The 26539-nt window shown below is 37.4% G+C and overlaps 1 protein-coding gene across 1 annotated transcript; it reads right to left on the minus strand.

Annotated features, from left to right (window-relative positions):
• Nucleotides 1-15894: 15894 nt before the first annotated feature.
• LOC141554708 (putative G-protein coupled receptor 75) lies at nucleotides 15895-21330 on the minus strand. Its single transcript, XM_074286934.1, has 2 exons — nucleotides 21209-21330; nucleotides 15895-17707 (listed from the first exon to the last, which is right to left on the minus strand). Exon 2 carries the CDS (start codon nucleotides 17588-17590, stop codon nucleotides 15977-15979), a length of 1614 nt encoding a protein of 537 aa, XP_074143035.1. The 5' UTR covers nucleotides 17591-17707; nucleotides 21209-21330; the 3' UTR covers nucleotides 15895-15976.
• Nucleotides 21331-26539: the final 5209 nt, after the last annotated feature.

A 26539-nucleotide genomic window follows, 5' to 3' on the forward strand; every position in this document is an offset into this window, starting at 1 on the left:
AGTTGATAAATTAAATAAAAGATCATGTACCAACTAGTTCTTGATTTTCTACATAGAAATATATCACCAGATCTGTCTATTTAAAATGTTTATTTAAGCAATTGTCATGACTTATCCTCAAGTACTAGATTCTCTGTACTTGACTAGTAAAGACTAGTAACAAACCATGTCTCCCATATGTTGACAGAAAGGTGATAGACTACCAGGAATCAGACACACATTCTCAGTCATGGCCAATAGGTTGATTTGTTTTGCTCAGTTATACAAATTTACTAAAAGGAAAGGCTTCTACTTAGTGTGTGGAGAAGGTAGGCTAGTGTGTAGTAGTAAATACATGGAAAAGAGCAAAAGAACAATATCCATCAGCCTCAAGCTAGGTCTTCCTGATAATAAAAATTATAGATGTCCACTATCATGCCTAGTTTGAACTTCTTAACCATCTTGGGTATGGCTTTTAGAGAAGGGAGGAGGGAATTGCAGAAGTACTTGAATACAGGTATACCTCATTTCATTGTACTTTGCTTTATTGCATTTTATTTTATTTTATTTTTTTTTTAACAAATTGAAAATTAGTGTCAACCTTGTGGAACTCTACTGGCACCATTTTTCCAACAGCATGTGTTCAAATCATGTCTCTGTGTATCATTTTTGTAATTCTCACAATATTCCAAACTTTTACATTATTATTATATTTGTTAGAGTGCTCTATGATCATCAATTAAAGATTCCTATCTTTGATGTAATTTTGGCGGGTGTCATGAACCATGCCCATATAAGACAGTGGAATTACTTGATAAATGTTGTGTGTGTTCTGATTGTTCCACTGATCAGCAGCTCTAGTCTTAGTCCCTTTCCTTGGGCCTCCTTATTCTCTGAGACACAACAATATTGAAATTAGGTGAATTAATAATCCTACAAAGGCTTTTTAAGTTTTCAAGTGAAAGGAAAAGAGTCAATTAATGGCAAACTTCATTGTTTTCTTATCTTAAGAAATTATCAGAGTTATCTCAAGCTTTTGCAACCACCACCATAATCACTAATCACCGTAATCACTCGGCATCCATCAACATATCAACTAGGGGGAAAGACCTACCACCACAAAAAGACTGATTGCTAAAGGCTCACATGAGGGTTACCACACACACACACACACACACACACACACACACACACACACATACTTGCAATACCACATTTCTAATTAAGTATTTTAGAGTGTTTTTTAGACATAATGCTTTTGAACACTTAGTAGACTACATTTGTAAATTGTAGACTATATAGTTTAAATGTAATTTTTATATTCATTGAGAAAAAAATTGTGTGACATGATATTGCAATGGTCTAGAACTGAACTTGCAATATTTTTTAGGTATGCTTATATATTTTTAATTTTCTTAAATGGATGATTTGTGATCTGGGATCTAGAAAACAATGTTTTGGTCCGTGGAACCTCAGAACCTTTGCTATGTACCTACATTTTAGGATTTCTGGATTTATCATACTAGATTAATATTATCATTTACTATGATGTAATTTGTACTTAATCTATTCCACTGATCCATAACTCTATTTCTTAGCTAGTACCAGGTTGTTTAGGATAATTTCCACTTTATGAAATATTATTCTATTATTATTAAGGGATCCACCATCTTCTTAGTCACCCAGGATTCCAACCAAGGTGTCATCCTTGAATCCATACTCTCATCCCTCCATATCCAATCCGTGTCAATTTTATTTTCATAACTTTTCTTCCATACTCTCCTTCCTCCCTGACACTGCTATCAAGCTAGTGAAGCTACTCATACCTCATATATATGGGAAAAACACATATTCATTTTACAGCTGACATTTATTCAGACTTTGTAGCTGCATCCTCTCAACAAGAGGAAGCTGCTTCACATGTAATAAATAACTTATTTCACTGTTTTGCCTCTATGGGTATCCCACACACCATCGATACTGATATTGGACCCTCATATACCTCAAAAATATTAAAACAGTTCTTACAGGCATTCTCCATACATCATATTTTTGAGATTTCTTACAACCCCAAAGGACAGGCCATTGTAGAAAGGACTAATAGGACCCTGAAGATTCTCTTCAGCAAAAAGCAAAAAGAGGGAGAAGGAAGTAGGGTCACTCAAAAAGCTATAGATAAAGCAGTGCACACAATAAATTACTAAAAATTTGATTCAAATGATTTAAGTCCAGCTATGAAATAATCTCTGGTGAATATAGGCAGAGAGTTAATAAAAGACAACACCCCATCTTCATTAAGAAGGCCCCCTAAGAATGAGACCATGGTAATGAAAAAGGGTCCTGAAGGATGGGAGAGACCTGTAGAGTTCTAATTTGGGGGCCAGGATATGCTTGCAGCTCAGCAGTGTATTTCCACCAGACATCTCAGTTATCCATAAAGCAGAAGAGGAAAAGGAGGAAGAAGAGGGGACTGTCAAAAAGGAGGAGAAGGCGTGCCCCCAAGACCACTAGCAAGGTGCTTTCTATATATATGGGTTTGTGTTACATACAATCAGGCCTGGCAACAGAGAATAAAAGGTGGGTTATGGACCCACCATGGCCTAGGATTGTCTCAGGGGGGAATGGGGGTATCATGTGACACATGTTGGGCACACAGGGGACACCCTGTCATAGCGATACTCTTACCACACAGGAGGATTGCAGTGTCTACATAAAGGGGTCATCAGGTTGGCCCCTTATAAATCACAAGCCTCCATAGGACACATTCTTGTCACTCCAGAATTGGGTCGGCAGTTTAGCACATGGAAAAACATCTTGGGCCCTGGTTCTTGGACAAAGGGCAAGAGAATTGGTTACCAGTTCTACACTAAAGCCTGTCTGGGAAGGAAATATGTGTTCATGTGGGGAGATTATAGAGGAACTAGATGAATAATTGTGTCAGATGATAAAAGACTTAAGGGAAGTATCATTGCAAATAGGAGCAGAAGTTATTGAAACTCTAGGCTCAATTACAATGTGACTACAGATATACAAAGGTTTGTGTAACTCCTTTGTTGTATAGTCACACAAGACGTTGGGATGGTATCAAGAGCATTTGAATGGTTTATTTCTCAATAACACAATTGAAGGTGACATAGAAAGTTTATTTAAACTACCATCTGACATAGAGAAAGCTTCTCATGAAGATTTGAATCCAGACAAAACTGCTGAAAAAAATCATACATTGGTACAATACCTCTTCATGGTGGTTAAAATTAGAATCATGGATTGCCCTGAGTGTTGTTATGTCATTACTGCTTTGTTTTGGCCCTGTAATATTAGGATGCTTTTATAGATCTTTCTCCACCATCCTTTCAGAGGTTGCAGCTCAAGAAAGAACTTTTTATCTAAAAGATAAAAAGGGGGAATTGCTAGGGTATGGGACCCTGCCAAGAGGGAGTACAGAGGCTACCTTATCTTTGGTGCACAATCAGTTTTCTGCCACGTTGCAGAAATGCTCTTGTTGAGAAAGGAGTATGTGATTATGGGAACGGTTTGGTCCTATTTTCTTATTGGCTGATTTCTGTGATATGTCTAGTATATCTAAATGAGATGGTTAGTAGTTACAGACCATGTTAACCTGTATTGCTTGTTGGTGCATAATTAAGGAATTCTGTGGGGTTTGGGCTGGGGGGGAGAGGAGACAGATTTAGATTGGGGGCAACAGTCAGGCTAGTCAGAATCCCTTCAGATAGATAAGATAGAGGTGATAAGTAGGGGTGTGTGTGTGTGTGTGTGTGTGTGTGTGTGTGTGTGTGTGTGTGTGTGTGTGAGAGAGAGAGAGAGAGAGAGAGAGAGAGAGAGAGAGAGAGAGAGAGAGAGAGAGAGAGAGAGAGAGAGAGAGAGGAGAGAGAGAGAGAGAGACACACACACACACAGAGACATAGAGAGAGAGGAGAAAGAGAGACAGAGAGAGAAGAGACAGAGAGAGACAGAGAGAGAGAGAGACAGAGAGAGAGAGAGAGAGAGAGAGAGAGAGAGAGAGAGAGAGAGAGAGAGAGAGAGAGAGAGAGACAAAGAGAGAGAGAGAGACAGAGAGACAGAGAGAGAGAGAGACAGAGAGAGAGACAGAGAGAGAGAGACTTATTCATTTGTACTTGGTGCATCCTAAGGACCATTAAGTTGCATGCTTTTGAACTGGTGTTCATAGAATTCTTGTCTCAAGAAAAATGTGATAAGAAAAATATAGACATAATCCTAGGGATATTCTTCAATACTCAGCTGGCCATTTCCTAAGATTTCAGCTCCATAATTCCCCTCCTAGCTTCCTCGCCAAGGTGGAGCCGAGAACAGGAGCTAGGTTGATTTAGAAAAGAAGTTTGTGTTTATGTTAATGTGAGCTTGTGTTTTGTCTTCTGTATTTCTCTGTCAACCGAACTACAAAAGAAAAATTTGGCTTTTTGGGATTTAAAAGTGCTTGTTTTGTACATAATTGGACTTTTGCAAAAATCTTTTAGCTAGAGAAAAGAAAGACTAGTTCTGAGATGGGGAAAGTTTTTAACTGCCACACCAAAAAAATAAAAAAACAAAACAAAACAAAACAAAAAAAAAAAAAACCCTGATCTTTTTGTAGACTTAGAACTGACCAATTTGGGTCTGCAGATATAGTTAAAGTTATAGAACTGCTAAAACATTTTGGCAAATTCTGGAGGTTTTGAGACTAAGTATTAAGTTGCTTGGCACTACCTTTCAGTTAGCTAAACTGAGTTAATCTATTTTATTTTTAAGTAAGCCTGATTTACATGATTTAAAGCCTTGTGAGGGCCAGAGCTTGAGGTTTACAGAAAAACTGCAGAAAGGAAAAATGGTTCTCTCTGTGATTTTCCAACCTTCTCAGGTTTGTACTATCTGGGCTAGGCTGGTGTCCCTCAATGGCTTGGATTCTTCTGGGATTTGTGTTGGTACCCCAACATCTTCAACATGCCCCCTGGCATTTGTTGTGTGGAGGTGGGCTAGTCACTGGGCCACAGACCTGCAGCCAGACAACTGGGTCCAAATTTCTCTAACCCTCTCCTCCAGGGTCTTAAAGTCCACCAATTTCTTAAAGCCTTGTAGATAAATTTGAAAGGACAGTTTTCTGCCACCTTAAATTTTGTGTATTTAAATTGGAATTCTGATTCTGAAATTATATGAGATATTAACAAAGTTCTCTGGTAACTTACCTAAAGAGGTCACATGTTTGTATCTCCTAATTATACTATGTTGCTTTCTAAATTGTATATTGGGTAATTTGTAAAAATTGTATAAACTTCTTTATCATTTTTTTCAGTCCAGCTGGATTTGTGATATAAATTTTGTGAAATTTGGCCCAAAGCTATTTAGAATATTAATCTTAAGGCTTGTCTTGCTTTTCTCCCTTTAAGAAGGAAATAAAAGCAAGAAAATTTGGTGTATGGGGACATGTGAACTGCAGAACAAATTGTATCTGAGAAGTGTACAATATGTCTAAAGATAAATAAGAAGGTATTAAGGAGGTGTCCCTCTGGAAGAAGAGAGCCTGGCTCCAAAATATTTGGTTAGGATTTTGTTTTTTGTTTTTAAACAATGTTTCTTTTAATGTAATTCCAAATATTCTTCCTCTTTCCCTTTCTCCCTTTCCTCCCCATTTTTGGAGAGGCAAGCATTTTAATATAGATTATATATGTGCAATCATGCAAAGCATTTCTATATTATCCACATTAAAAAAAAACAAATGCATAACAAAAAACAAGCATTGGTTAGGTTTTAATGAAATGACACCAGAGGGGATGGGTGGAAGCTTTCCCCTGGGCTCTGCTGCTTTAAGATTTAGTGGAATAACATTAGAACAAATTGTACCTAGGTATGAATTGGTAGAGACTATTGATTCCAATAAATGAACATATTTTATTTCTAAGGTTTTATAAGAAATAATGGAGAGTGATTGCTAATTGAGTGGCAATTGCATATACCTGGGTATCTGCCCTCATCAGGGAAAGTGGAAAGAATGAATCCTATTCTTAAGAAACAGTTTACTAAACTGATGTTAGACACTAAATTGCTTTAGACCAAATGTTTGTACATTGTTTTGTTAAAGAATTAGAACTATTTCCCAGAAGTGATCTGGGACTTTCCCCATATGAGACTGATTTATTTCATTTCAGGGAGATGGGGAAGGGAAAGACCCTCTTTTGAAACAAAGGATAAATTTTTAAGGAATTATATACTGGCAGTGCCATTGTAGCCCTTAGGAAGCAAGGATTGCTGTAATGTTCTCTTTTGTTCGGTTTCCTTGGGGTCTCTGGGAGCAGCCTTCCTTTCAGTTCAGTAATCCCAGGGGTAGCCAGGGATTAAAGTCCAAATCCTTTATTGTCTCTTTTCAAGTCCTGTCTCCTTCCTGGGGCCTGGTTAGCTGTCTTAGAGGCCTATCTCTCTCCTTGGTTCTGAAAACTTGAGCTCCTGCCGCCAGTCCTTTGTCTTCTCTGCTTCTACCTCTAGCTTCCTAAATCTCTCCTAATCCAAAGGTTTGTGCTTCAGCCTCCAGCCACAAGAAAGTTGGATGATGGAATGAATCTGTCTCAGCCTCTGAGAGCTTCTAGTGTGCTTGTCTCTCTGGCCATGAGAGCTTCTTCCTTATATGTTCCACACTGAGTATAAACCTATCATTATATCACTAGGAAACCATTATTTGTTGTAGGATTAAATCAATGCTAAACTAGATTCAACCACTGTCTCCTTAATTCCACTTAGAACCTTGTTTCAAGTTTTGGCCCATAACAGATTGCTAACCCAAATAACATCTTTGGAGTCTGCAATTCCAGGAAAATGAATGCTTACTAAATCCTGGAAGATGCAGAGTGGGAAGACCCCATTACATAAGTCTGAGACTGCATTCTGAGAATATTGGGCTTACAGGACTTAGGGAGAAACATCCAGAATGGACTGTTAAGGACAATTTATAACCTCTTAAATTGCCTCTGCAAATTAGGAATATGTTGGTGAGATGAAAATGTTTGTGCTTAGAGGAACTTTAACAATATTGGTGTTGTACCTTTCATTTGTATTTCCAGAAAAATTTATAGGAACTCCTTGATCAAAGGAAGTTGAATTAACATTTTTAGGATAAAGAAATTAATGTCAATTCTGATAGGGTTCTTTACTGTGAAATTAGGACAGTATATTCTATGTACTCTGCAAGTTGTAATTGTTCATTCTATTGTTTAGGGAGATTCTGAGAACAGTGGTCTATGTCTCTGTCCCTTTCAATATGGTAAATACCTGAACATATTTTGATACAGATTGGTTATTGAGTATCTTAAATTGAAATGATTCGTGTAATGTTGAATTTAAACCCCTCTACTTAGATATGAAAATGAACTTTCTAGGATGAAGCTCTTACTGTTATCAATATAAGATTATAGTCAAAACTTATTTAGGATATGTGATCCTTGAGAGCTAAAATCACCTGAAGCTTTAATTAATGAGACTTGCTATAAGAGGTAAAATCTCTTTGGACTGAGTTTTGAATTGGAATTTTGAATTGGGGATGTAATTTTCTGATGGATCATGAAGCCATCTGAAAGGAATATGCCACAAGCTAGTCAGAGAAATGTGATCCCGAATTGTTACAGGTAGAGGTTAGTATCTGGTCAAGAGCTGGGAGGACAACTTTGGCCTCTGCTTAAGGTAGTCTCCTTCTGACTCAGTTTCCCAGTGGTGTTCCCTTGAATAAGAACCCATCTGATTATTCCTGAGGCTGACTATAAGGTTGAATTGTTATTGCACACAATTAGCTATGAATGCTTTATCCTGTCATGTGTGTGCTCTCAGGCTGAGATCTGAAGGACAATTTTTGATTATAATCATGTCCCTGCTTTTTTCCTTTTAGAGAAAATTTTTATAATCAGGGCAAGTATTCAGTAGAAGCTATGAGCACAATTCAAGTATGTAAGATCTTGCAGTTTCCTATCTGATAATATGTGGCCATTATATCCTAAATTAGTAAGTATTTGGCCTAAGCATCTATCTTGTTAGATGCATATATCTCTTTGTTTCTTTTAACATATTTGTTGTTGCTGACTTTTGTGACAAGCATATTTATTTGTGAAAGGCTATTTACTCTAATTACTGGAGACACATATGGCTCTGATGATAGATGATCCCAGATGAGGAATTTGGGATACAGAACTTCAATTTGTCTGAATAGGCTTATTAGACTCCAGACCATGGTTGATCAGACCACAGAAGAACTGGATTTGTTAGCAAAGCCACTCAGACTAGAGAAACAGCACTCCAGTATTGATTAGTATTAGACTACTTATTGGCTTATAATAATGGGCAGGTAGTGAAGAAAGTTACCCAAGACATCAGAAAACTAGCCCATGTACCAGACATGATCCTCACCATGTACTCTTGGTGGTCTTGCTCTGGAAACAGCTGGTGAAACAAGTTCTTTGGTTCCTGCTGATAGCTTTAAATGGAATCATACTACTTCCTGTCTGCCTCCACTTTGTGACATAGATTTTCATAAAGGTAGTACAGATATTACTGGTCAGGATGCTAAAGACTGAACAACCTGGAGAAGGAAGTCCAGTTAGACAATGATGGACTCCAGTAGAGAAAAAGGACAAAACAGGTCCAGAGGAAATGGAAATTGAGAACAAGATGTTGAGGCAATGTATCAAGAATGATGTGAGAGGTCTTCAAAGGATGATAAATAAAGAGAAAAGGGCCCAGATGTAAATATGGATAAACTGAGTGAAGACCTCTCATAAGGATGTGGCTTCCACCTATGCCCTAATTGTGACTTGATACTTTTGTAATATCAAATTGAGCTATAGCTAAAAATCTGCAGATGTTCCATTGTCTTGGATGAACATTTCCTTCCTGTTTCCCACCACCTTTTAATTAGCATTTAAGTACTTTTTTTAAAGGCAATTTATTCCTTTTGATTCTGGGATAGATTTCCACATTTGGAATGTAAGCCTGGACATCCTCAGACAATGGGAGAAAAGATCAAGGGGGGAGGGTGCTTCTGGTCAATATAACCTTGTGTTTTGCAGTTTGTATTTTGTACTTCTCTACTAACACCTTGTCTATTGAGAGTTGCCCTTTCTTGTGAGATTATAATAAACTCTTTTTTGCTTTTCTTACTCTGAGTCTGATTTTTATTTGGGGTTTACTGTCGAAGAGAGCTTTCTACACCCAGAGACTGTGGGACCTAGTGTGGATCAAAACATAATATTTTAACTTCTTTATTGTTTGCTTTCATTTTTTTTCCTTTTTGATCTGATTTTAATTGTGCAGTATAATTATGGAAATATGTAGAATTGTACATGTTGAACATACAACAAATTACTTGCCCTCTAGGAGCGGGGATGGGAGAAAAGGTCGGAGAAAAAAATTTGGAATACAAGGTTTTGCAAGGGTGAATGTTGAAAACTATCTATGCATCTAAAAGATTCAATGGGCCTCAATAGCCCTCCCACGGGAATGGCTAAACATTAATATAAAAAGGGTATGCATTGTTAGTATAGGATAAGGGACACACTACCAGACTCAATTGATGGATTGATTAGTTTTTTCTTTCTTTTTTGTTCTTTTTACAGGTCTCTAGGTAAGGTATAAGAAAAAGACATATTTGGAAATAGAATCATATAAAGAAACAATTTAAATTTTTAAAGCCAATAAAATATAGAAAGGATATGGAGATTAATAGCCCATATCTATATCAGTTAAGAGATTGTCTGAAAAAGATTTACTAGCTATCTAGTGCCTCCTCTCCTAAAAGTACACACACATACATGCAAACATATGCAGACACAGGTATACACATACATGTATGTATATTCACATAAAATAGAAAATGAAATGACACTGAAGTTTGGAATCAGGAATTATAAGCAAGGGAGAGTCCTAGTATAAGATCTTGTTATCCAGAGAACATATGAGACAGTGTAAAAGAAGACCAGTAGCTGGAAAACAGGGTAACCAGCCAATCAACAAAATAGGTCTAGACAATGGTTGCTGCTCTGCAAAGAAAATATCACAACCACTTGTTGCCCATAGAAGAATAAAATGAATTCCCTACTGAAGAAAACAGGAGCAAAGAAAGATTGAGGAAGGGGGGTCTCAGAAAGTCTACTCTGGTAGATAGATTGTTGGTGCCAGAAGATGGCACAGATGGGGATGATCCTAATCAAAATCCAGATGAAGTGAAAAATGTGTTGCTGAAGTCTAAGGAAGCTTGCCAAAATTGTCCTAATCTGAAGGAACCTCTGCCCAGATTTGGGATGAGTGCTAAATACGGAAGTTGTGGATGTTTCAAAGCAATGGAAACTACCTACCTAAAGTGGCTCATTTGGGATTAGACAATATCATTCAGTCTGGATCATTCACAAACCCAAAAGGCTTCTGGCCAATGACTTAAGAGTAAAAACCCTCCCATATAGTACACAGACTGAAGGGGCAGAAGAAATCATGTTTCTACTTGCATTAAACTAAAGGATATAAACTAACAATCTTCAGATAGATCTTTATCTTGCTGGGACAGTACAGGTAAACTTTTCAATTCAATAAATGTTTTGAAAGCCAAAAGAATAGAACATGTTAGATAATTTTGATTATATTAAAAAGATTTTATACAAACAAAATCAATGCATCCAAGGTTAGAAGAGAAGCAGAAAACTGGGGGAGGGAGGAGTTTATATCCAAGGTTTCTGATAAAGGCCTCATTTCTAAAATACAGAGAGAATTGACTCAACTTTATAAGAATACAAGCTTTTCTCCAATTGATAAATGGTCAAAGGATGTGAACAGGCAATTTTCAGACAAAGAAATTAAAGCCATTTCTAGTCATATGAAAAAATGCTCTAAATCACTATTGAATAGAGAAATTAAAATTAAGATAATTCTGAGGTACCACTACACACTTCTCAGACTGGTTAAGATAACAGGAAAAGATAATGATAAATGTTAGAGGGTATGTGGGAAAACTGGGATACTAATATATTGTTGGTGCACTTGTGAACTAATCCAACCATTCTTGAGGACAATTTGGAACTAAAATTTGATAGCCCAAAGGGCTATCAAACTGGGCATACCCTTTGATCCAGCAGTGTTTTTACAGGGTGTGTATCCCAAAGAAAGAGATCATAAAAATGGAAAAACCATCGACATGTGCAAAAAATGTTTGTAGCAGCCCTTTTTGTAGTGGCAAGATACTGGAAACTGAGTGGATGCCTATCAGACAAGGAATGGCTGAATAAGTTATGGTATATGAATGTTATGGAATATTATTGTTCTGTAAGAAATGATCAGCAGGATGATTTCAGAAAGGCCTGGAGAGACTTACATGAACTGATGCTAAGTGAAATGAGCAGAACCAGAAGAATATTGTACACAGCAATAGCAAGATTATGTGATGATCAACTATGATAGACATGGTTCTTTTTAAAAATGAGGTGATTCAGGCCAATTCCAATAGACTTGTGATGAAGAGAGCCACCTGCATCCAGAGAGAGAGGACTATAGATACTGAATATAAATTACAATATAGTATTTTCACCTTTTTGTTGTTTGTTTCTTTTTTCCCCTTTCTCATTTTTACCCCTTTTGATCTGATTTTTCTTGTGCAGCATGATAAATATGGAAATATGTTTAGAAGAATTGTACATGTTTAACATATATGGGATTACTTTCTGTCTAGGGCAGGGGGTAGAGGGAAGGAAGGAAGAAAAAGTTGGGAGCACAAGGTTTTGCAAAGGTGAATGTGGAAAACTATTTTTGCATGCATTATGAAAATAAAAAGCTATTATTAAAATTTTAAAAAGGAAATATAAAACTAATTCATGCCTCCAAAAAACCAGAATGTGTTAAAGAAAAGAGAAGGGTAGCATGATAAGCAATATGATACTATTAGAGCCCTTCAGACTTTGATCTCATTAATTTCTTTAAATCTATACTTCTGTCTCTCTTTCTCTACAATGGACCAGCAAGGACTTCGCCATGAAAGCTCACTCCAGCCCTGGACTTCATAAATTGAAAGTACTCCTCTCCTCTGAAGCATTTCCCTCTGGCTAGCTCCTCTCAGAAAGCCACCTATGTCTTTATTCCTCTCCAGGCTATACTCCCAACTCTGCTTTTGGATGTTCTCCATCAATCCTCTCCTCTCCACATCCAATACCCAATCTCTTCATTCTTCTTCCCCACCTTGACTTTCCAGTTTCTTTTTATATGTTGTTTGCCTTTATAATGTAAGCTACTTGAGGGCAGAGGATGTCTTTCTTTTTTGTATATTTTCTTTTTGTATACAAAACTTAGTACATATCTAGAACATAGTAATCACTTAATAAATGCTTGTTGATTTGACATGAGTGGACTTAGCTCCATACAAAGTCAGAAAAGAAAAGTACCAGAACATATAACAAAATACTACGAGGATATCTAAGAGAAATAAATAATAAAGTAAATAGATCGATTATAGAATCTATATACAGCTTTAGGGTTTGCAAAGCATTGTATAAATATTATGTCATTAAATCCTTACAACCCTGGAAAGTGGATGCTGTTATTACCCCCACTTTACATATGAGGAAAGTGAGGGAGAAAGAAGGTGAATGACTTTTCTTGGGTCATACAACTAGCAAATATCTGGTGTGTGGGTTGAACTCAGGTCTCTCAGGCTTCAGGTGTAGCAATTTTATTCACTGTACCATATCCTTTATTGTAAAGACAGTAATTACTCCCATTGTTGGATTGTAAAGATTTTCTGTTTTAGAGAGGCAATAAGTTATGTCGGACTGACTACATTTGATACTTTAATAGGAAAATGTGCAAGATATGTGAATATCAATCTAAAATATCAAAATTCAAATACTGTATACAATGATTCTATTTTAATCTCTGAACATAAATTCTCACTGGTTTATTGACAAGCTTCATTCATTTCTAAATTGACCTTGTATTTTAAAATTTTATTTTAAGTATTATTGACTTAGCAATGTTTGGGACAAAAATTACATCTTAGTAAAAATGTACAGTAACATCTAGAATTCTTTACCATGGATAATGAGAGTTTATTCTCTGTGAAGAAAACACAACTAATCATTTCATCTCATGAATTCTGCTGTTAAAAGAATTATTTCCATAAGGTTGTGAAGTTCTTTTCAACATACCTTCTTTTACCTATATGGTAAAAATGTTAATTACATAATACTGAAAGTTTTCTTTAGATACACATCAACTCATTTAAATTAACAATCTTACAAAGTGAAATTCAGAAATTTTGTTATTTTTAATATATTTTAAAAACTTTTAAAGTGTTAGTATAGAAATACAAATTTGGGTTTACAGCTAAGAACAAATATTACAAAATATTTGAAAATACATCACTTTGCATCACAGTAATACATCTATATAACTATATAATTCATTATAATTAACTAATCCCTGCTTTTATTCATATTCAGTCACTTTTTCTTTCCCATTCATGCCCATTTTAGCCCTTAGAGGAGATAATAAGGAATATAAAAGAGACTGAGAGTGTGGCCTTTAGTGTATCATGCAAACCAAAACAAATACAAAACTCATAGATAAGAACAAAAAGACTCATTATCTCAAATGTGCATGCAAAGTTTTTTTTATGTTATAGCCTTTCTATTTAAAAAGATGGGAACCATGATAGAAAATTATTCCAAATCACAAGCATAAATAAAACTTAATCTTTTAAAATTAGAAATAATTTTTGTAATAATTCTTTTCTGAAGCCACATATTAAATATTCTAACCTCCAAAAGCATAGAAATACAATTTAATATAGTTAAAGGAATTTTGCAACTTATTTGGGTATACATTATAGACTTGAAACTTAGAGAAAGACAAACTTGAACTTGACCAAATAATTATTTATCTGTTTCCCAGATTTATATTTGTTAAATAGAGATAACATGTCAACCTATCTCTCAGAGTTTTTTTATGGAAAATAGTAGCTAATTTAAATGATGATTAATTAATTAAAATGGTAAAAACCAAAAAACAGAACCAATATTAATGATTATTATTTTTTTTTTTACAAGAGTGTTCAGAACTAAAAATGAAGTAAGGGGTAGCTATTAATTAAAAAACAAACAAACAAACAAACAAACAAACAAACAAAAACACCAACTATTGTGCCTTGAACAAAAATGCAAAAGCTTTAAAAATGGAGGGGAAAAAAAGCAGATATTTATATAATGTTTTAAGTGCAAAGTGCTTTATACATATTATCTCATTATAATCCTCACAACCACTCTGTGAGGTAGGAGCTAAGATTTTTATTATATTCATTTTACGGATGAAGAAACTGAGGCTCCAAGAGGTTTAATGACTTGCTATGGTCAAACATATAGTAAATGTTGAAGGCAAAAATTGATCCTATGTCTCTTGACATTGTATCTAGCAATATTTCCAGTCCACTATGCTACCCAAAGACTAAATAAACATTAAAAAATAAAAACCAAACCAAACCAAACCAAAACCAAAATATTCAAATTAATAGTCAATCAAAAATGAAAATAATGAATGAGCATGTATTAAGAATAGAAAGCAATTGAAAACTGTTGCTGAATATAAATATATATATATATATATATTTCAACTATGCTAGAATCACAATGTACAACAAAATAAGTCATCAGTAAAGAAATATTTAATTTTTTAAAATCTCTGCACATCTGCAACTCATAGGTAACTAAAGGGACAAAAGATACTTTGAAATGACATTGAAGATAATCTGAATAATTCACTACTTATAATTCAATTAGTAAATAAGTAAAGACCAAAAAACAAAACAAAACAAAACAAAACCCACAAGTTTGTTATAATTTTGTTATTTTTTGACTACTCTTATTTGTAAAATTGTTAAGCAAAATTTCCATTCCCATTCCAACTTCTTTTCACAAAGGAATTATTATTGCTTCCCATGTAAGATCAGACCAAAACAATTACAGAGATTCATGGTTCCTATTTCATAAAGAGTACTATATAAGGTAGAGCCACGTTCCCTAAACTCTTGAATAAAAGTATTCATTAACGAAGCATTTAACTTTTAATAAACTCCCAAATCTCTCTCCCTTTTCTTATAACCATTGAATTGACTTCAATATGGTACTGTCTACAGTAAAGAATGGCAATAATGCAGATGTTGCATACTTAGTCTACTGTCTTATTGGCCAAGAGGACCTAATGCTTCTGGAAGAATAACTCTTAAAGTTATGTGCAAAGAATTTTTTATATTCTGCCATAGCAAAACATTCAGCTAAACTATAGGAAAATACTTTTTAAAAAACTATTTCAAACACTGGAGAAATGCAGACTTCATCATTCCTTCATTAAAAATACTGCCTCCTCAAAAATACCCTTTAACAAATTTATTATTTTACATTCTTTAAGAATACAACACATTCATAATTCAAACACAAATACAGTGATTCTTCTCAAATTGTTGATTTACTATTTTAATGTAATTCATGATAACTTCTTTTGTCTATTCAAAGAGTCAGTATAGACATAATTAATAAAACTATTATTATACAGATCAGGCTATAAATCTAAACAATATATTTTAATGTCAACCCTTACAATTTCCAGAAAAATGCAAAGCAATCACTAAGTACTAATTTTCATTCAAGGGCAAATAACTGAGCATTCATAAGTTTAAAAAAATCAATTGGCAATTGGTAATTATTTGCATCTTTAATTTTATTTAGAACTGCAAATGATTGCCTACATTCTCTCTCTTTCCCTCCCCCTCCCTCCCCCTTCCTCCTTCTCTCTCTCTCTCTCTCTCTCTCTCTCTCTCTCTCTCTCTCTCTCTCTCTCTCTCTCTCTCTCTCTCTCTCTCTCTCTCTCTCTCTCCTCTCCTTCCCTCCCTCACCCTTTTACACTTAAAATGAAACACTTTTAAAATGGGTTGTAAACAACTCAAAGGAAGTTTAAACAAGATTCTATAGTCTCTACTGTGTCAAACTGAGGGAATTGGAATTTGCTTGGCAGAAATGCTGTCACAGTCTTGCATTAAATCATTAGTGGTGTGATAATGCTTAGCGATGTTCATTTTAGTAAATCCAAAAGCATTCACTGGTTGTACACTATTTGGGGTGCTCACTTCTTGGGATGGGCTACTGTTGTAAATGCTGTAATAAGGTTCAATTCGAGTATTGATGGGGGTTGAACTGCTCTGAGCACAGTGCTGATGTCCAGCTGAGACCTTGGGACTCAGAACACTTTCTTTTGAGTGACTTGGACCACAAGCTTGGTCCACAAACTTTTTCTGAGGTTTTGGAGACAACATGTAGGCTGAGTTGGTTTCATGATGGGAGGACTTGTTCCTATTGACTTCCAGGCTCCCTTTGCCTATAGCTCGAAGCCTGGTCTTCTGCTTGCAGCAACAAAAGCCCACGGCTATATACTGGAAGCACCAGAGGACTTTCCTCCTCAGACCTGCACTGTTCCGAGAATATATAAAAGGGTTTAATCCTGATTTGAAAAATATGAGGGTAAATCCAAACAGTTCAAACTGGTAAAAGATAAAGCTCCCGCTGCTTGACAGAACTAACTGTACCAGGGAAATACCCAAGGGAAGGCAGCAAAGCAGCACAGATAGCACAATGACTACACATGTAACAACGGCTCTAGAATCCTTTGCAGTGGACAGATTGACAGCAGAGACCAGCTGGAGTCGACTGGCTGCAGGGGTTGGTAACTGGTTGGAGCACTGGGTGTATCCATGGGTCTGTACATGCTGTGGTTTGTTGAAGTTCTGGTTCCTATATAAAGCTGGTCCAGCACCCTGGATGCTATCTGCGCCTCCCATCTGGCACCTTCCCATGAATGGCTGAGGTCTGGAAGCATCTACGGTGATGACTGGAGGGCATTTTCTTACCTGAGCATTTTTCCTCAGAGCCTGAGCAATCATGATGTAGGAGACAGAGACCACCACCACACAAAAGGCGAAATCAACCACGTACAGAGAAAGGATGGTTTTGCCTTCTCTGGTAATCAAACTGGACATGGGGAGACAGAGGTGTGACTTGCTAGTTTTCAGTGTAGCCAGGGCAGCGAGGGTGAAACTAGTAGCCCAGAGAAGTAAAGTAAGGATCAATGTACACGGGAAGGAGGCAGTGCGATTAGGTTGCTTCCCCAGCACCATTCGAAGTCGGTGAAGGGCAATCACTGCCACTGTTTTGAGGGACATGATGATAAAGCCGGAACTTGTGAGGTGAAAGGTGAAACAAAAAGCATCAGGGATATTGGCAGTTGAACTAAAGAATAGCACAAAAGTGAACATGGGAGTTGTCATTCCACAGATGAAGAGGTCACAGAAGGACAAGTTCAGAATCATGAAATCAAAGTTGGTCCTGAACTTCCTGAAAGCTGGGTCAAAGAAGGACATGAAAACAATGATGTTGCCATAGGAACCCATGAAGAAGATGATAACAAGCAGGAAGGTACAAGTCACCAAGGTGGCTGTGTGAATGATTTCCTGAAGATCTTCCTGGAAATAGGTGTTGTTGCCCTTTGGGGAGAGTGGCAAGGTGGTATTGGGAGCTATCTGAAGGTGGTCTGTCAAATTCATTTTCAGAAAAAAAATGTCTCTTTCCTCTGCACCAAATAAGTATGAAAGGAAAAGGAGTCAGAACCTCAACTCAGAAATAAGCTGGTAAATGTCAAAACAGGTCCAAGGTAGATGAGTCTGCACACAAAAATGAATGTTGAAAAACAGAAGAGTCAATGCAGAGAAAATATAATCCCGAAAATACAGAGTAACATCATCTAGTACAAAAGTATCATATACAATCTTTTTTTTTTTTTTTTTTTTTTTTTTTTTTTTGACCCAAGAGGTTATGGTGCAGAACACAGTATTCCCCACAAAGGCAAACAGATCATTCCCAATTCCTGATATGTGTATACCCTTCTCTAACTTCCATGGATCATAAGTAAATCCTGTTCTTTCTCCAAGGAATAACCCTTACTTCCTACTCTTACTTTTTAATTTTTCTCCTTCCTACTTTGTTTCTTTTCTCTGTTATCCCTAGGTAATCTAACGTAAATTCTAAGGTACCCGTATCCTGCTCAGTGAAGCCCTGAAGCAAACCATTCATTTGTAGTTTCAGTATATATTTTAAATGAGTATATTTTATTATATATTTTGAAAAGGAATTTTTTAATTGTTTCCAAGTTCCAAAAATATATCTTAAAATTTATTTCATTTGTACTTAGTTGAAAATTAACTTTCTTTTTAAGAATTAAAGGCTTGAAAGATAGAAGACTAGTTCTAGTTCGAGCTGTAGAACCAATTATTTGTTTTACATAGAGCCTATTTCTTTATCTCTAAGTTAAGAGATAAAACTACAGGTACCTTCTTTTTGACTGCCACACATATTTATGAATATTGAAATACTTCAGTTCAATTTAATGAACAAGTATTAAAAGTACCTACTATGTGCTAAGCATTGGGAAACAAATACAGATAAGATATTGCTTGTCCACAGGTAAAATATAGGAAAGCACTATGAATTATGTACATCTATTTCAAATTTGTAAATAATGTAAATGCTCCCTAATTTGTAATTTTTGGTATGAGAGACAATATGATATAGCGGCAAAAACAGCAAATTTAGAATCAGATGACCAGAGTTCAAATTCTGACTCTATTACTCTTTGTAGAATAATACTATTTGTATAAATGAAGTCCCATCATTTGTATAAATGAAGTCAATCTCTGGGCTTAGGTTTTCTCAGTTAAACAATAAATGAATTGGTCAAGTAATTTCTGTTTTCCCTTTCTCCTCTAAATCTTGCTTCTATCTAAGGAAGATGTAGAGAAGAAAGGGAAAAAACAGAAATTAGAAAAACAAATTAGTCCTAGATAGAAGGCTTGCTTGACTCTGTGGATAGAGAAAGATGGAAGGAATCAATGCCACTTAATTCATGCTTTATGCTTATCAGGTCTGACTTCTAATACAGGATTCCCTAATGAGAATAGGTATTTGTCCATCTATAGTTGCTGTAGCTATACTCATCGCAGACTTTTTTTTTTTTTTTTTTGGCAATGATCTTTAATATAAATTTTGCAGACCTCCACATATCTCAGACCCATTTGTGCCCAAATTGACTCTCAATTTGAGGTGCTTCCAGTGAACTCTACCCATCTCCCTCCCCCAAGGTTTTGAGCTATTTTGGAGTTGCCAAAGTGCTTCCAACACCCAAAATGTCTCTTTTAAGCTTAAGTTAAATTTGGGGATTAACTAAAGGATAACTTGGAGATTCTTCACCTTTTCTGGTTTCTCCAGCTGCTAATGACTTCCCCTCTGAGACTATCTTTTCTCTGGTCTGTACACACACACACACACACACACACACACACACACACACACACACACACACACAAATATTATCTCCTAGACTTAGCAAAGTACCTAAACATAGCAGGCATTTAGTAAATGCTTGTTTTGTATCAAATTTCTCAGATAAGGGTTTGATATCCAAAATATAAGAACAGAAATGAGCTCAAAAACCAGTTCTTTAGTAATAAAGTGGTCAGAGCATATGAACACTTCTCAAAAGATTTGCAAATAACCATTTAAAAAATACTGCAGAGATGCCTCAAAATAAGAGAAATGCAAATCAAAATAACTGAGGTTTTAAATGTAAGAGAAATGCAAATCAAAATAACTGAGGTTTTAAATGACGCTAAGAAAATTTGGCAAAGATGACAAAAGATGAAAGTTGTCAGTCTTGGAGGATTTATGGAAAGACACACTAATACATTGTTGGTAAAATTTAAAAAAATTAAACAGGAAAACCACTTTGGAAAGCAATCAGGAATTAAGCAAATAAAATGGATTAAATGTTCATTCACTTTGACCTTGAGATTTCACTGCTAAGGAATATAAATACTCAGAGGAGGTCACTGATAAAAGGAAAAGCCCACATGCACCAAAATATATTAGTAGCTCTTTTTGTGTAGCAAAGAATTAGAAATTAATTCTACGTCTATCAGCTGGGGCTGTGATCAAATTATGATATGTGTTAAGTATGGAATATAATGGGATATATCTGTTCTGTAAGAAATGACACATATAATGAATGAGAAGCATAGGAAGATTTACATGAATTGATGCAAAATGAAGTAAGTGGAATCAGGAAAACAATATTCACAAGGAAAGCACATCATAAAAGGAAAGAACCACAGAACAGTTGGGAAATGAATGTTTTAAAGTTATTTTTTTTAAAAACCCTAAACCCTAAATAGAGATATGAGAAAATACCCTCCACATACTACTTTGTAGTAGTTGATATGGAAGATCATATATAATCAGATTTTCAATATATGTGTTAATTTTAGGGGAAGAATAGAGGAAGTATGGATTCTATAAAAATTTAGGTTTTATAAAAACAAAAGATGTCAATAAAACTTTAAAGATATTCTTCGTAACTATTATAGAAAAATTTCCAAAGGACACTTAATATATATATATATATATATATATATATATATATATATATATATTCCATCTCTTGAATTCCTTCACTATTCCTATGAGAGAGCAGCTGGCTTATTCCACATTTCTATTACAGGGATAGGACAAATCAAGTAGCTGGAGTGATCTTGTAACACTTTGAGGACAACTACTGCAGTTCCTGCAGCTTCACTGCAAGAATTCTGGGTGGAAAAAACAACCTGGCACATGCCAGGCTCCTTTTCTTTAAAAAAAATTCAAGAAAATGTTTCTGTCAAACTTTCCATACTTGGATGCTCTATTTGTCTCTAATCCCTATTACGTCAGGAGAAAGAGTCAATTTGTCTTTGATATTAAAAACAAAACAAAACAAAACAAAAAAACCAAAACCGTGGAGATCAGTCGGAGGGAAAATACTTTGGAGGGCAGGAGGGCCGAGATGCGGGCATCTCGGTGCAGGAAGCAGAAACAGGGACGCCTGGGCCTGCTGTGGAGAGGTGAGGGATGCAAGCTTCCAGCAGATGGGAGGAATAACGGATGTTGGCGCTACGAAAGAGATGCCGGACTGAGGGGTCCGGGCTGGGACTCGGAGGAGCCTGCAAAGGGGCAGATCCCAGGAGATCAAAGGGGCGGACTGGGGCACCGCCTGCGGACCTGGGCCCCAGACCCATCCCACCTCCCACTGCTGCATCCCACCCCGCAGGGCCCACTTTCTCCTTAGGGCCTCTCACCTGCCTGCGGCTCCTCTTTCTCCATTCCCGGCCCAGGAGTGGGGATGCTGGGCCCGATGCAGTGGCTGGCGCCGCATCCTGGGGACGCGGGGCACTAGGCATCCGCGCCATCTCGGCCACCTCCGCGGAGGCTGGGGGCGGAGAGACTCCGGGAAAGAGCGCCGCCCCCCACCCCCGTTTTATCTCATCCTTCCCGTTTCGACCTGTCCCTTCCCCGGGTTCCCTCCAAACTCCTCAGCCGCTTCCCCGGCTCTCAGCCCGCTCCCGGACTCACGACGCAGTCCCTCGGGGTAGCCGCCTGCCACATCCCCCGCAGCTCCGGCGCCCCTCCGTCCTCTTCCCACCTTGGTTGGGGGCCCGCGACGGAAAAGCGGAAGGCTTGACACGAATCCTGTGGCCGCTGCCCTCACCCCCCTTCCCCAGGTCCTCGGCCCGGCCCCCGGGGTGACCAGATCCCGCAACCAGTCCTTCCGTACGGCCCCCTCAAAATCTCGATTCGGCGCAGGCGGCTTCCCTCCATCCCGAGGCTCCCTCGCCCCTCCCGCAGAGGTAGGGGTTTCTTTGCCCTCCGAGGGCCTAGGTACTGGTCCCGGGAGCTGCAGGGCTCCCCGAAGGCTGGGACGATGTGGGATAGGCTCGGGTTCCCAGGGCTGGAACGAACCCGAGAGGCCACCTCATCTCACTACCACCTGTGCCCGAGCACGAATTCCCCGCTCCTCCATACCCGCACTGGAGCTGGGGGAGAGACAGGGCACTGAGAAGGGGACAGCGTTAAGTGAGGAGAAAATTCGTGTGGAGAGGATTAAGGGGTGTGTATGTGTGTGAGACTGTAAACGTTTCAGCCTTCCCAGCAGTTTGTCCCGGCTGGAGGCTTGTCCGTCAGGAACGCGCGGCCGTACCACAAGTGGTTTCTCCTGCGCCTGTCATTCCTGCTAAATCACGCAGATTCCCAGAGATACGTCCCGCCCCCTTTCCTGGCACCCAGAAGCAGAACCAGACTTCTGGCCTAATTCGAGAGTAACAATAGCTTCTATCATGCGAAGGTGTGTTCTTTAAGTGACAAATTCTTGTGTTCTTCCCCTCCTCTCCAAGTCCTCTCAACTGACTCTCCTGCATACATGAGGAATTCCAGGCCCTCCTGCTCCTTCCATTTATCACAGAAGCAAGTGACAAATCAACGCAAAGTCGCCAGTACCGGGAAACACCGGGGCACTTACTCTGTGATTTTGAACAGATTAACTTTCTGAGCCTTAGTTAACTCAGTTGTAAACTGGAGGCAATTATATCTGTCTCACGGGGTGTTGGAAAACTCAAAATCATGTCAATTCCTCTGCAAATTTGAAAGTATTATGTATATATAGTGAGTGTTTTAGGTTAGATTTGAAATCAGGAAGGATAATCCAGACTTCAGTTCCAGGGCTCTATTCACCTTCTGCCCTCATGGTTATTTTAGGTGGTCAGAAAACAAAATCATCCTAAAAATCATCAGTGTTAACATTTTAATTACAAGTCCAATAGTTGCATGACAGGAAAACAGGAAAACAAATAAAAGGGTAAATCATGATTGTAGTAGTTGAGCTTTTTGATCATGAATTATGACAAAAGTAAAAAAAGTACTCTCCACTTCTTCCATGGTGAAACTAATTTAAGCCAAGTTAAAGCAACATGGCATAGTGGATAGAGAGCTAGGTTTTGGAACCAGCCACATTTGACATATAAGGATTGTGTGATGCGAGGCAAATCACTTCACTCTCTCAGTATTATAAGCAAATCTCTAAGGCACTAAGTGACTGACCTACAATAACAGGAAATTTCCTCAGCTGGGAATTGCCTGTATTCATGAAATCACAGATCCACTTCCAAAATCTTTATTCCTCATTTAAACTCGCTTTAGACTGGGAAAAACAAAACAAACAAAAAAAAACCTCCACATATATTCCTTCCATTCTTCCCTTTTCTACTAGAACTTCCTGTAGGGCAGGGAGGGTATTATTGTTAACCCAACATCCAGAACGTTATGTCCAAATCTATGATTTCATTATGATAGGGAAATCAGTGAAAAAAGCTTCTTTCACAGGTAGCAGCAATTCTTCTGTCATTTACAGCCTTAGAGATTTTGTCTGGAGGCCCCGAGGGATTAAATGACTTGCCCAGTATGAAAAAAAGGGAAGACTTAGAACCAAGCTTTCCAGACTCCAAGTACAGCCCTTTATCAGAATATAAGGTCTCCAGCCTTGCACATAAGGGCCTTGATACATTTATTGCTAAATTAAATTCTTTCAAAGACTACATAATGTCTGGAATGGATTGTCGATATTAATATCTGATTCTAGGAATCTGAAATCTGATAGTTTTGCCATTATCAAACAATATTTATTGTGCACCAATATACACGCTGCTAGACACAGCAAATCAGATAATAATGGAAGTTGGACGTAAGCCAGATCTTAGCCATCTTCCTATTTTAACCAATCCCATAATAGCTTACTTACAAAAATTTTTTGGTTTTGAATATTTGTTTTACCAGCTATAAACATCAAAGCTGCTAAGTTCCAAAACAACTGAATTGAATGTTATTTCTTTTTTCCCTTCTAGTCCATCCTACTTTAAGAAAAAAGAGTTTAAGAATATAGGAAACCTTAGGCACCTCGGTAATCATTAATTAGATAAACAATTCTTGAATAATTTGAAGATTATTATGTTCTCAAAAAACTGAGTTTGACTAGTACATTTATATAGCATGTATATTGTTTTTAGGTTTGCAAAGCACTTTACATATCATTTAATTTGATCCTCACAATAACCTTAAGGCAGGTGTTCTCATTCCCATTTTATATATAAGGAAACTGAGCCTGAGAGCTTCAAGTGACTTGCCATGGTCACAGGGCAGGATATCAATAGAACACTCAAGACCAGTATTCTTACTATTAAGAGAAGTACCAAAAATTAACATGCAATTCACATTCCCCTTTTTTCAGCTGCTCTAGACAATACATAATTTTTTATGTCACAATAAGTAGCGTGACATAACGCAACTGGATTTGGAGTCAAGAAGAGCTTGGGTTCAAGTCATCTCTCTGACATATAGGTTGCATGACCCTTGGCCAAGTCACATAGTCTCTCTGTCTCAGGTAACTCTTTAAACCAGGAATTCATCAACTCAGCTCTAAGAACTCATTTAAAAAAACAAAACAAAACAAAACAAAACAAAACTTGATTTGGTTCCTTTTTTGAGAAGGGTTCCAAAGGTTTGTCCCATTGGCAAAGTTCTCTCTCTCTCTCTCTCTCTCTCTCTCTCTCTCTCTCTCTCTCTCACACACACACACACACACACACTAGAAACCTCTAAACCCATACATTGCAGAATAGTTGCTGGTGTGTCTTGGTGTGGAATCACAGTTGCTGGCCCAGAGTACACTTAATGTATGTTGATTTAGTATAGTTTTTTTTTTTTCTTTTTTTTCCCAAACCCAAGAGCACTCTACAGAGATTCATAGGTCTGGGCAAAAAAGTATAAGTTTTTTATATGTATAAAAAGTGGCAGTAGGGTCTGAGACCCTAGAGATAAAATGGAAAATGACTGGATATAACTGTTAAAATTGAGGAAATTCCATGTCATTTACCAAAATAAGAAATTTCCTCCTTTTCATTCTGGTTTTATATAGATTTTGGCCAATTCATTTTCACACCCTGGACTGCACAGATAAAGGAGGATACTTCCTACCAAATATACTTCCAATTGAGGGAAACAATGAAGGGAGAGTGTCACACTTCATCATTATAGAACGTTACACTAGTCAAGCTTGGGTGGGACCTTTGCAGTCATTTAATTCTTCTATTTTCATGTACAAAGAAATTAAGTCCCAGAGGAACCAAATGCCTTGTCAATGATCACACGGATTGTGGCTAAGCCAGGACTAGAACTTAGATTTCCTGACTCTTCCAATGTTCTATTTAGATTTTAAAATATTTAAGCTAATATGCACCCATACCTTTGAAAGAAGGCCATCATTTCTAAGATTTTATGTAAATCTTTGCTTGTTCAAAGACAGCAAGGAAAGGAACACTTCTGAAGTGTCTATGTGCCAGGCACTAATGCTAAATGCTTTACAGATATTGTCTTATTTGATCCTCACAATAACCCTCTGACATAAGATGCTATAATGATCCCATATTAACAGTTGAGGAAACCGAGGCAGCCAGGTTAAAAGGCCTGACACCAAGGTTACACAGCTAGTAAATGTGTGAAGATGGAATTCTTCTTGCCTTCATTTGAATACTCACTAATTTATCAATAACAATAGTGACTGGACCTACAATGCCATAAGTATAGGGAGTTCCCAGATGGGACTCAGATTTGGCCAATACAGGTCTTATGCCAAAAAAAGGTCTTAACCTTCTCTGCAGTATATCATCCTACACTTGTTTTCTTTTTCTTTTTGAGAGGTAATTGGAATTAAGTGACTTGCCCAGGATCACACATCTAAGAAGTGTTGAGCATCTGAGGCTAAATTCAAACTCCGGTCCTTCTGACTCCAGGGCTGGTGCTCTAACCACTTTGCTATCTAGATACCTCACTACAATATGTCATCTTAAAAGGACTGCTTAGAGCATTGAGATGAAGTGACTTGCCCAGGATCACACAGTCAATATTCATTAGAGGGGGACTTAAACTTATCTTCCTAGCTAGTTATTGACTATACCATGTTACCTTTCATCAATGGCCTTCCCAAAATATGGTACCCAGAACTGTATAATTTCAAATGTGGTCTAAACAAGGAGCCTATGTAGTAATGAAAATGATAGAATACCTTCAGGGATGCAAAGTGCTTTAAACAAACTTACTTGAATCTCACAAGTCTTATTCCAATCTTACAGATGAGTAAATTAAGGCTCAAAGGGGCTGTTACTTAACACTGCACAGCCATTGTGTTGAGGAAGAATTTGAACCCAGCTCTTCATGCTTCCATCTCCAGCATACAATCTATTATGCCCAATTGCCTCTATAAGAGGAGGATCACCACTGGACATCTCTTCCTTACTGTAGATTAAGACTACATGAGCTTTATTTATCTGTTGTATCAATATATACAGAGGAAGTGAGGTATACATTGTCGGGGCAGGGGGTGGGTGGGAGAGGGAGAGGAGGGACCTGGCAACCTACTTCTGCTACTTTCCAAGGCGATCTCCCTGCCAGCCTGCAGTCTTTTGCCTTTCCAATCCATACTCCACAGTTCCCAAACTGATGCTGCTCAAGAAGCTCCAGTGGTTTCCTGTTGCCTTTCAGATAAGTGGATGTAAGAAGCATTCCGTTTAAGAGCTAAGGGCTTT

This window comes from Sminthopsis crassicaudata, chromosome 2, assembly GCF_048593235.1.
Source record: "Sminthopsis crassicaudata isolate SCR6 chromosome 2, ASM4859323v1, whole genome shotgun sequence".
NCBI classification, from domain to species: domain Eukaryota; kingdom Metazoa; phylum Chordata; class Mammalia; order Dasyuromorphia; family Dasyuridae; genus Sminthopsis; species Sminthopsis crassicaudata.